Source organism: Lethenteron reissneri, chromosome 2 (assembly GCF_015708825.2).
Source record: "Lethenteron reissneri isolate LAM-NWPU_2019-01 chromosome 2, ASM1570882v1, whole genome shotgun sequence".
Classification (NCBI taxonomy): Eukaryota; Metazoa; Chordata; class Hyperoartia; order Petromyzontiformes; family Petromyzontidae; genus Lethenteron; species Lethenteron reissneri.
In genome coordinates this window covers 3,822,119-3,834,692 of record NC_083780.1, presented here as the reverse complement: position 1 = coordinate 3,834,692, position 12,574 = coordinate 3,822,119, and the positions used below count along the sequence as shown (strand labels likewise).

At 52.0% G+C, this 12,574-nt stretch overlaps 1 protein-coding gene across 1 annotated transcript in view; it reads right to left on the bottom strand.

Annotated features, from left to right (window-relative positions):
• LOC133341496 (protein RUFY3-like) overlaps positions 1 to 12,574 on the bottom strand; it is a 14,024-nt gene extending 1,450 nt beyond the window's left edge. The window contains exons 1-4 of the mRNA XM_061550184.1: positions 12,281 to 12,574; positions 4,894 to 5,160; positions 914 to 961; positions 237 to 417 (exon numbers count right to left, since the gene is read on the bottom strand). Of these exons, the coding sequence (XP_061406168.1) occupies positions 237 to 417; positions 914 to 961; positions 4,894 to 5,155 (491 nt within the window). The 5' untranslated portion in view covers positions 5,156 to 5,160; positions 12,281 to 12,574. The remainder of the gene's footprint in view (positions 1 to 236; positions 418 to 913; positions 962 to 4,893; positions 5,161 to 12,280) is intronic.

The window sequence follows — 12,574 nt, the reverse complement described above, 5'->3', positions numbered from 1 at the left end:
TCACCCTCCCCCTCCCCCCCCCCGCCCCTCACCCTCTCCCCCTCCACCTCCCCCCGCCCCCCCCCCTCCCCCCCCCCCTCACCTCTCCCCCCCCGCCCCTCACCCTCTCCCCCCTCCACCCCACCCCCCCCCGCCCCTCACCTCCCCCCCCCCGCCCCTCACCTCCCCCCCCCCCGCCCCTCACCCTCTCCCCCCTCCACCTCTCCCCCCCCCGCCTCTCACCCCCTCCACCCCGCCCCTCACCCTTGAGGCCGTGCTTGAGGCAGTGCTCCATGATGACGAAGAACTGCTGCAGGGGCGCGTAGTCCGAGTCGAGGCTGCGGCCCAGGTTGAGCGCCGACTCGATGAGCCCCTTGATGCTCAGCTTAGCCATGTCCATGAGGCTCACGCGCTCCTGGCTCACGGCGTCGCGCGGCTCTGGGACGAGCAGCAGCAGCGGGGAGCCATCACCACCACCCGCGTCAACCCCGGCGCTCGCTCACCCGGTCGCCCGCTCGCTCGCCCGCTCGCCCGTTCACACGCACACGGGCGCGCTAGTCGCCCCTAAGTAACGACAGTCGCGCTGCATAACGAAAGTCACCCTGAGTAGTCGCCCTGCGTAGCGATAGCCGCACCTGCGGGTGAGCGAGCGTGAAGGTGCGCGGGGTGAGCAAGGGTGAGCGAGGGTGAGTGAGGGTGAGTGGGGGGTGGGTGAGCTAGAGTGGGGAGGGGGGCAGTGAGCGAGTGTGAACTAGGGTGAGTGGGGGGGGGTGAGCTAGGGTGAGCGAGTGTCAGTAAGAGTGAGCAAGGGTGGGCGAGTGTGAGTGAAGGTGAGTGGGGGGGGGGGGGTGAGCTGAGTGGTGGGGGGGGGGTGAGCTAGGGTGAGTGGGGGGTGAGCGAGGGTGAGTGAGGGTGAGCGGAGGAGGGGCCTCACCGTCACAGTAGCGGTATCGCGATCCCGAAGCATTCGGCTCCTCTGGGTCTGAGGGCACACACACACAGACACACACACAGACACACACACAGACACACACAGACACACACATACACACACACAGACACACACACAGACACACACACAGACACACACAGACACACACACAGACACACACAGACACACACACAGACACACACACAGACACACACACAGACACACACACAGACACACACACAGACACACACACAGACACACACAGACACACACACAGACACACACAGACACACACATACACAGACACACACACAGACAAAGGTCCCCCGTGTAGTCCACACAGACCGTTAGGGAAAGTGCTGTTACCGAGCAGCACCTATGAGGGCCGGCACAGCAGCTGCGATGGGGGGAGTAAGGCCAGCTCCACGCGTACCCAGCCGCCACTGTGCTGTCCCTCTAGTTCAGTCTGTGGGTCTCTGTGTGAGTCTGTGGGACTCTCTGGGTCTCTGTGTGAGTCTGTGGGTCTCTGTGTGAGTCTGTGGGTCTCTGTGTGAGTCTGTGGGTCTCTGTGTGAGTCTGTGGGTCTCTGTGTGAGTCTGTGGGTCTCTGTGTGAGTCTGTGGGTCTCTGTGCGAGTCTGTGGGTCTCTGTGCGAGTCTGTGGGTCTCTGTGCGAGTCTGTGGGTCTCTGTGCGAGTCTGTGGGTCTCTGTGCGAGTCTGTGGGTCTCTGTGCGAGTCTGTGGGTCTCTGTGCGAATCTGTGCGTCTCTGTGCGAGTCTGTGGGTCTCTGTGCGAGTCTGTGCGTCTCTGTGCGAGTCTTTGGGTCTCTGTGTGAGTCTGTGGGTCTCTGTGTGAGTCTGTGCGTCTGTGTGAGTCCATCAGGCATGCTTCGTCCACTAGGGGTGTTGGGGGCTGCCACACCAAGCAGCTGGAGATGAAAAAAAAAATTCTCATAAAAATAACTTTTCTATTAAATATTTGTCCTGTTAAAAAAAAGATTACTTCAACGTGAATTGCCTAATGAAGATAATATTTTAAGTTGTTCATATTAAAAACCGCCGCAACACAGTCTGATTTGTGCCTCTAGAAGGTCTAGGGACGGCTGTGAAGGACGTCCAAGTGAGAGATTTTCCTTCATTCGTTGTGATCAGCTTCTAGCATTTTAGCCACGACGTTTGAGAACCATTCAGGGCGGTGAGAAAGGCACCCACGGCTGTAATGAGACGGTGTCCCAACGCGAGGTGGCACGGTGTAAAAATAGCAGGTCACGGCCTACACACTCTGGGATTTTTGCAGTGTCAAAGGGTTTGTGTAGTGTGGACTTGAGGGTCATGGGGACAGCATTTGAGTGTCTTCTTGGTTCTTTCGGTAAAGTCATGTAGAAGGGAAATAATAAAATAATAAAAATAAAACATAATAAAATACAATTCTCACGACGTTTTGGCCACAACGCAAGCAGCCGTCCTCAGGTGAAGAACAGGTCTGTCGGAAAGACAGCGTCTGAATGAGCTACCACCAGGCTTGGCAGCGTATATTTAAGCTGGGTTGGAGGGGGGAGGGGCGCCTTGACAAAGGAATTTGCATATCAAGAGGGATTTAGCATTTGAGTGCTTTGTTGTTCTGTTTTGTATTGTTTATGAATGCCTAATGTTGGTAGATAAGACAGTGATATCACTTTCACGGGAAGGCCAATAGCATGACGAGGTTTGTCTTAATGACAACACTCACAACAGCCCCACCTAGTGGCAATGTTACGAGCTGCCACTGGAGTCTATGGGTCTCTGTGCGAGTCTGTAGGTCTCTGTGCGAGTCTGTGGTCTCTGTGCGAGTCTGTGGGTCTCTGTGTGAGTCTGTGGGTCTCTGTGCGAGTCTGTGGGTCTCTGTGCGAGTCTGTGGGTCTCTGTGCGCGTCTGTGGGTCTCTGTGCGAGTCAGTGGGTCACTGTGTGAGCCTGTGGGTCACTGTGTGAGTCTGTGGGTCTCTGTGCGAGCCTGTGGGTCACTGTGTGAGCCTGTGGGTCAGTGTGAGTCTGTGGGTCACTGTGTGAGTCTGTGGGTCTCTGTGCGAGTCTGTGGGTCTCTGTGCGAGCCTGTGGGTCTCTGTGTGAGTCTGTGGGTCTCTGTGTGAATCAGTGGGTCTCTGTGCGAGTCTGTGGGTCTCTGTGCGAGTCTGTGGGTCTCTGTGCGAGTCTGTGGGTCTCTGTGCGAGTCAGTGGGTCTCTATGCGAGCCTGTGGGTCTCTGTGCGAGTCTGTGGGTCACTGTGTGAGTCTGTAGGTCTCTGTGTGAAACTGTGGGTCTCTGTATGGGCCTGTGGGTCTCTGTGCGAGTCTGTAGGTCACTGTGCGAGTCTGTAGGTCAGTGTGAGTCTGTGGGTCTATGTGCGAGTCTGTAGGTCACTGTGTCAGTCTATGGGTATCTGTGTCAGTCTATGGGTCTATGTGCGAGTCTGTGGGTCTCTGTGTGAGTCTGTGGGTCTCTGTGTGAGTCTGTGGGTCTCTGTGTGAGTCTGTGGGTCTCTGTGTGAGCCTGTAGGCCTCTGTGCGAGTCTATGGGTCTCTGTGTGAGTCTATGGGTCTCTGTGTGAGCCTGTGGGTCTCTGTGTGAGCCTGTGGGTCTGTGTGAGCCTGTAGGCCTCTGTGCGAGTCTATGGGTCTCTGTGTGAGTCTATGGGTCTCTGTGTGAGCCTGTGTGTCTCTGTGTGAGTCTGTGGGTCTCTGTGTGAGTCTGTGGGTCTCTGTGTGAGTCTGTGGGTCTCTGTGTGAGTCTGTGGGTCTCTGCGGGAGTCTATAGGTCTCTGTATGAGTCTACGGGTCTCTGTGCGAGGGGTTTATGGGTCTCGTTCAGTAAGCCAATGCTGGTAGAATTGCCAGTCGACCTAGGGGAGGCCCAGGACCGGTTAAAATAATCGCTGCCACTGGTGGTAGTGGTGGTCGTGAGCAGGAATCGAACTCGGGTCTCTCGTTCGTAACGCAGTGCTAACCACTGCGCCACCGCTCCCCACACACACGCGTGGCAGAGCAGGGGAGAGCAGCGAGGACAGGAGGAGGAGAGAGAGGGGCACTGCAGGAGCGAGATGTTAACTCCCTCGCCTGGTATGCAGGAGGTCGTGGGTTCGATCACCGACCCTGACGCCTGCTGCTGTATTTATAGAGTTTGGGGTGTCTCCTTCCCTGTGGTGGTCACGTACCCTACCCGATACCCGGCTACCCGTACCCGGCCCGGGTATCGGGTAGGGTATGGGTATCGGCTACCCGATTGCGACCTCTGGGATGAAGCCATGTTGCAGGCGCGGGTGGGTTGATTCTAGGAACTTGAATTGTGAGAAGAGACAAGACGTTGGGAAATGAGTGACAATCACGGTTACTCACCAGTGACTCACGGCCTACCCGTACCCGTACCTGGCCGCACCAGGGTCGCAAACGGGTATCGGGTAGGGTACGGGTATCGGGTACCCGATTGCGACCTCTGAGCATAAACCATCACACAAGCTCCGGTCATCCTCACAACAACGGCTTTTGGCTTCTGCGGCATTCTGGAAAGCTCTTCCTTCCGATGTTCGGAAGCCACTGGGGCTGTGCACTTTTAAATCATCATCTACATGGACAAACGAATTTCTTTAGAACTGCGTTTCTGTGTTTGGTTTGTTGTCCTTCCCCCGCACCTGGGGTTAGCATCATGGTCGGCTATGTACGGCGCGAAAGAAGTTCAACGCAATTTATATAGCGCCTTGACCAACGCGCTTGACAGAGAATTACGAGTGGTACATGTGAATGTAGCCGAGCTGAATAAGATAGATGAAAGGAAGGATATACATTAACAAAAAATTGTTGTGGATTTAGTTTGGAGAGGAGATGGGGGGGGGGGGGGCTATAGTGGGGGGCAGGGGGGGGGGCGTTGGCGGGCAGCTGGGCAGGTGCCGGCCTCCCCGGAGCGACGGGGAGGGAGGGGGGCAGCGGCCGAGGTCGCTCCACTCCCCTCACCCACCTGGGCCGCCGGCAGTCCCCCCCGTCGCCCCGGTGATGGCCCCCCCAGCGCCGGTGCCCCCGGCCCCCGCGGCGGAGGGGGTCCTGGCGCCGTCGGGCGCCAGCGAGATGTCGTTGAGCTCGCGCAGGCAGAGCCACTCGCCATCCACCGACACGCGGAAGTTGCACAGGTAGATGGTCTCGCGCGCCGACGCGGCCATCTTGTCCTGCAGCGGCGTGGGCAGCTCGGAGCCGGGGGGCGGGGGAGACGCGCCGCTCGCCATCACGCCTGCCGCACCATCACCGCCATCAACATCATCATCATCAACATGAGCATCGCCATCACGCCTGCCGCACCATCACCGCCATCAACATCATCATCATCAACATGAGCATCGCCATCACGCCTGCCGCACCATCACCGCCATCAACATCATCATCATCAACATGAGCTCGCCATCACGCCTGCCGCACCATCACCGCCATCAACATCATCATCATCAACATGAGCATCGCCATCACGCCTGCCGCACCATCACCGCCGTCAACATCAACATCAACATGAGCATCGCCATCACGCCTGCCGCACCATCACCGCCGTCAACATCGTCATCAACATCAACATCGCCATCACGCCTGCCGCACCATCACCGCCGTCAACATCGTCATCAACATCAACATGAGCATCGCCATCACGCCTGCCGCACCATCACGGCCGTCAACATCGTCGCCATCATCATCAACATCAACATGAGCATCACCATCACGCCTGCTGCACCATCACCGCCGTCAACATCGTCATCAACATCAACATGAGCATCGCCATCACGCGTGCCTCACCCATCACCGCTGTCAACATCATCGCCATCATCAACATCAACATGAGCATCGCCATCACGCTCAGCTACATCTTCAACGCCATCGACATCATCAACATCTTCGCCATCGTCTTCATCATTGTCATCATCAAAATCATCGTCAACATCATCACCATCGTCATCTTCAACACCAGCTTCACCATCACCGTCATCGTCAACAACATCATCAACATCAACACCAGCCTCATCATCAACATCAGCTCCAACATCACCACTAGCTTCACCATCAACACCATCAATACCAGCTTTACCATCACTATCACCACCAGCTTTACCATCACCACCAGCTTCACCATCAACACCATCTTCACCATCAGCTTCACCATCACCACCAATTTCACCATCAACACCATCAATACCAGCTTCACCATCACCAACAACTTCACCATCACCACCAGCTTCACCATCAGCTTCACCATCACCACCAATTTCACCATCAACACCATCAACACCATCAATACCAGCTTCACCATCACCACCAGCTTCACCATCAACACCATCTTCACCATCAGCTTCACCATCACCACCAATTTCACCATCAACACCATCAATACCAGCTTCACCATCACCAACAACTTCACCATCACCACCAGCTTCACCATCAACACCATCGACACCATCTTCACCATCAACACCATCTTCACCATCAACATCATCTTCACCATCACCACCAGCTTCACCATCACCACCATCTTCACCATCAACACCATCTTCACCATCAACACCATCAACACCATCTTCACCATCAACACCATCTTCACCATCACCACCAGCTTCACCATCAACACCATCAACACCATCTTCACCATCAACAGCATCAATACCATCAATACCAGCTTCACCATCACCATCACCACCAGCTTCACCATCTTCACCATCTTCACCATCAACACCATCAACACCATCTTCACCATCAACACCAGCTTCACCATCACCATCACCACCAGCTTCACCATCACCACCAGCTTCACCATCACCACCATCACCACCATCACCACCATCAACACCATCAACACCATCTTTACCATCACCACCAGCTTCACCATCAACATCATCTTCACCATCAGCAGCATCAATACCATCAATACCAGCTTCACCTTCACCATCACCACCAGCTTCACCATCACCACCAGCTTCACCATCAACACCATCAATACCATCTTCACCATCACCACCAGCTTCACCATCAACACCATCAACACCATCTTCACCATCACCACCATCTTCACCATCAACACCATCAACACCATCTTCACCATCACCACCATCAACACCATCTTCACCATCAACACCAGCTCAGGGCTTGGGGTGGACGTGATGCGCCATCACGCCTGCTACCTCATCGCCACCACCATCAACACCGTGAACACCATCAACACCATCAACACTATCAACATCAGTAACACCATCAACACTATCAACATCAGTAACACCATCAACACCATTACATTCATCACCAGCAACATCATCGTCATCACCACCATCACCACCACCATCAACATCATCATAAGCACCAAAGACGAAGATCCCCCGTATAGCCTTCACAGACTGTTGGGGCAAGTGCTGTTAGCCCGCACGGCACACGAGGGGGTGGGAGGCCAGCACCACGCCCGGCCGCGTTTACATCCCCAGTGGCGATGTTTACACACCGCACCAGAAACTCATTTGAAGCTGAGTCGACCTAGGGGAGGCCCAGAAACCGGTTCACATAATCGTCACTGGTGTCAGTGGTGAGCAGGAATCGAACTCGGGTCGCCGGGTTCGTAAGGCAGTGCGCTGGCCACTACACTACAGCTCCCCATCACCACGCAGTGATGGTGAGGGAGGGAGTGAACGTGATGGTGATGGAGGGAGTGAACGAGATGATGAGACGGAGTGAAGCTGAAGTGATGGAATAAAGGTGATGGAGGGAGTGAATGAAGTGATGGCTGCGAGTGAAGAGGTGATGGAGGTATGGAGAGAAGGAGGCAGGGGAGGAGTGAAGAGGTGATGGAGGGAGGGGGGTGATTGAGGAAGAGAGTGAAGGAGGTGATGGGAGTGAGGGGATGGAAGGGAGTGATGGGGTTAGAAGGGGATGGGAGGGAGTGGAGTGATGGAGGTGAGGGAGGGAATTCGGCTGCGGATCCCAGTCTGGCCTTGATGATGATCGTGGTGATGATGATAATCGTGGTGGTGGTGGTGTTGATGATGCTCATGGTGGTGATGATCGTGGTGATGGTGATCGTGGTGATGATGATGATCGTGGTGTTGATGGTGATCGTGGTGATGATGATGATGATCGTGGTGTTGATGGTGATCGTGGTGGTGGTGGTGTTGATGATGATCGTGGTGATGATGATAATCGTGGTGGTGTTGATGATGCTCGTGGTGGTGATGATCGTGGTGATGGTGATCGTGGTGATGATGATGATCGTGGTGATGATGATGATCGTGGTGTTGATGGTGATCGTGGTGGTGGTGATAATCGTGGTGGTGGTGGTGGTGGTGATGATCGTGGTGTTGATGGTGATCGTGGTGGTGGTGATAATCGTGGTGATGATGATGATGATGATCGTGGTGGTGATGATGATCGTGGTGGTGATGATGATGATGATGATCGTGGTGTTGATGATGATCGTGGTGATGATGATGATCGTGGTGATGATGATGCTCGTGGTGATGATGATGATCGTGGTGATGATGATCGTGGTGATGATGATGATCGTGATGATGATCGTGGTGATGATGATCGTGGTGATGATGATGATCGTGATGATGATCGTGGTGATGATGATGATCGTGATGATGATCGTGGTGATGATGATCGTGGTGATGATGATGATCGTGATGGTGATGATCGTGATGATGATGATCGTGGTGATGATGATGATCGTGATGATGATCGTGGTGATAATGATGATCGTGATGGTGATGATCGTGATGATGATGATCGTGGTGATGATGATGCTCGTGGTGGTGATGATGATCGTGATGATGATCGTGGTGGTGATGATGATCGTGATGGTGATGATCGTGATGATGATGATCGTGGTGATGATGATGTTCGTGGGGGTGGTGATGATCGTGGTGATGATGATGATGGTGATCGTGGTGGTGGTGATGCTCGTGGTGGTGGTGATGATCGTGGTGATGATGATGATCGTGATGGTGATGATCGTGATGATGATGATCGTGGTGTTGATGATCGTGGTGATGATGATGGTGATCGTGGTGGTGGTGATGATCGTGGTGATGATGATGATCGTGGTGATGATGATGATCGTGGTGATGGTGATGATCGTGGTGATGGTGATGATCGTGGTGATGGTGATGCTCGTGGTGGTGATGGTGATGCTCGTGTCGTTGATGATGATCGTGGTGATGAGGAAGGTGGCGTTGATGATGATCGTGATGATGATAATGATGGTCGTGGTGTTGATGACGATAGTGGTGATGATGATCGTGGCATTGATGATGATCGTGGCATTGATGATAATGATTGTTGTGTTGTTGATGATGATCGTGGTGGTGATGATGATCCTGGTGATGATGATCGTGATGATGATCGTGGTGGTGATGGTGATCGTGGTGGTGATGGTGATCGTGGTGGTGATGATGGTGATCGTGGTGTTGATGATGGTGATCGTGGTGGTGATGATGGTGATCGTGGTGATGATGGTGATCGTGGTGGTGATGGTGATCGTGGTGGTGATGGTGGTCGTGGTGATGATGATGATCGTGGTGGTGATGGTGATCGTGGTGGTGATGGTGATCGTGGTGGTGATGGTGATCGTGGTGATGATGGTGATCGTGGTGATGATGGTGATCGTGGTGGTGATGGTGATCGTGGTGATGATGATGATCGTGGTGATGATGGTGATCGTGGTGGTGATGGTGATCGTGGTGATGATGATGATCGTGGTGATGATGATGATCGTGGTGGTGATGGTGATCGTGGTGGTGATGGTGATCGTGGTGATGATGATGGTGATCGTGGTGATGATGATGGTGATCGTGGTGATGATGATGATGATCGTGGTGATGATGGTGATCGTGGTGGTGGTGGTGATCGTGGTGTTGATGATGGTGATCGTGGTGTTGATGATGGTGATCGTGGTGGTGATGGTGATCGTGGTGATGATGATGATCGTGGTGATGATGGTGATCGTGGTGGTGATGGTGATCGTGGTGATGATGATGATCGTGGTGATGATGGTGATCGTGGTGGTGATGGTGATCGTGGTGGTGATGGTGATCGTGGTGGTGATGGTGATCGTGGTGGTGATGGTGATCGTGGTGATGATGATGGTGATCGTGGTGATGATGATGGTGATCGTGGTGATGATGATGGTGATCGTGGTGATGATGATGGTGATCGTGGTGATGATGATGATGATCGTGGTGATGATGGTGATCGTGGTGGTGATGGTGATCGTGGTGTTGATGATGGTGATCGTGGTGGTGATGGTGATCGTGGTGATGGTGATCGTGGAGTTGATGATGATCGTGGTGTTGATGATGATGATCGTGTTGGTGATGATCGTGGTGATGATGATGATGCTCGTGTCGGTGATGATGATCGTGGAGTTGATGATGATCATGGTGATGAGGTCGAACCTATCCCGAATGCAAACAAAACGATGTGACGACAGCGATGGCGCCGATTATGCTGATGCTGTAATGGTCAATTATTTGATGATACAGTAAATATGTATTGATGATGCGGATGACCGTGCTGGTGTTGACTCAGTTGATGCTGCTGCTGATGCAATTCTAGATGATGACGATGCTGCTGCTGCTGATTATACATGGTAATGCATATACGATGATTTTACATCACGATGATGATATTGGTGATTGTGCTCAAAAGGTGCTGCTAATGAATCAGCAATATTAACATCAGCAACAACACCCCCATCATCAGCAGCAGCAACATACACATCGTCATGATCAATCAACATTAGCACATCATCATCAGCAGCAGCAGCAATAACATACACATCGGTGGTGCTGATAACATTATTTACGTGTTGCCATTGCTGATAAGGCTGATGATAGTATTTATAATGACGCCACAGCTGCTGATGATGATAATGTATCTCCGGCTGTCATTTATTGATGCTACTGCTGTTAATTCTTCAGCTGATGACGCTGCTATTGCTGATGACGCTGTTAGAGGTAATGCTGTTTCTGATCATATTGCTGATGCTGCTACAGCTGCTGGCAATTATATTGCTGCTGCTGCTGCTGATGTTATTATAGGTAATGATACCGCTGATGCTAGTATCCTTTGTTATTGCTGCTGCTACTGCTGCCATTACCGATGATGATGGTGATGCTGCTGATGATGCTGCTGCTAATGATGCGGCCGATGATATTGTTGTTCGATGCTGCTGATGTTTATAATCCTTTTGTTTAAATGCTGCTATGCGTATGATGATGTTGCTGCTGCTGCTGTTAATGGTGGTGATATACGCCGCTATTAATGACGCTGTTATTGTAATGCGACGTTATGGTGTTGATGAGGAGGATGATGTTGCGACTGAGGATGTTGATGAGGATGATGTTGCTGATGTTGCTGATGATGTTGCTGATGATGATGTTGCTGATGTTGCTGATGATGATGTTGCTGATGATGGTGCTGAGGATGATGTTACTGATGATGATGTTGCTGATGTTGATGAGGATGATGTTGCTGATGATGATGTTGCTGATGATGATGTTGCTGATGATGGTGCTGAGGCTGATGTTACTGATAATGATGTTGCTGATGATAATGAGGATGATGTTGATGAGGATGATGCTGATGGTGATGTTGATGAGGATGATGTTGCTGATGATGATGTTGCTGAGGAAGATGCTGATGAGGATGATGTTGCTGATGGTGATGTTGCTGATGATGTTGCTGATGATGTTGCTGATGATGTTGCTGATGATGTTGCCGATGATGATGTTGCCGAGGATGATGTTGCTGATGATGATGATGTTGCTGATGATGATGATGTTGCTGATGTTGCTGCTGCTGCTGATGATGATGTTGCTGATGACGATGTTGCTGATGACGATGTTGCTGATGACGATGTTGCTGATGACGATGTTGCTGATGACGATGTTGCTGATGACGATGTTGCTGATGACGATGTTGCTGATGACGATGTTGCTGATGACGATGTTGCTGATGACGATGTTGCTGATGACGATGTTGCTGATGACGATGTTGCTGATGACGATGTTGCTGATGACGATGTTGCTGATGACGATGTTGCTGATGATAATGTTGCTGATGATAATGTTGCTGATGATAATGTTGCTGATGATAATGTTGCTGATGATAATGTTGCTGATGCCGATGTTGCTGATGACGATGTTGCTGATGATTATGTTGCTGATGACGATGTTGCTGATGACGATGTTGATGATGACGTTGCTGATGATGATGTTGCTGATGATGATGTTGCTGATGATGATGTTGCTGATGATGATGTTGCTGATGATGATGTTGCTGATGATGATGTTGCTGATGACGATGTTGCTGATGATGATGTTGCTTACTCTCGCTCGTATTCGGGCAGTCTCCGCTCCCAGCACGACCCACCGCCCCTCCTCAGTCGCCCGGAGATTATCAACCAATTTCACAACAACGACAACAACAACAATCTAATTGTTAGCGATGCGCACTCCTTCTGCAATACGAGTATTATTGTGATGATTATTTTTTGACGATGGTACGGTTTGTTTAAATCTCGACTGTTATAATAGCAACGAGTGCAATGCGATTGTTAATATTCTCTCTGGCTCTCTGTCTGGCTCTGTGTGTGTCTCTGTGTGTGTGTGGCCTCAGCTGTC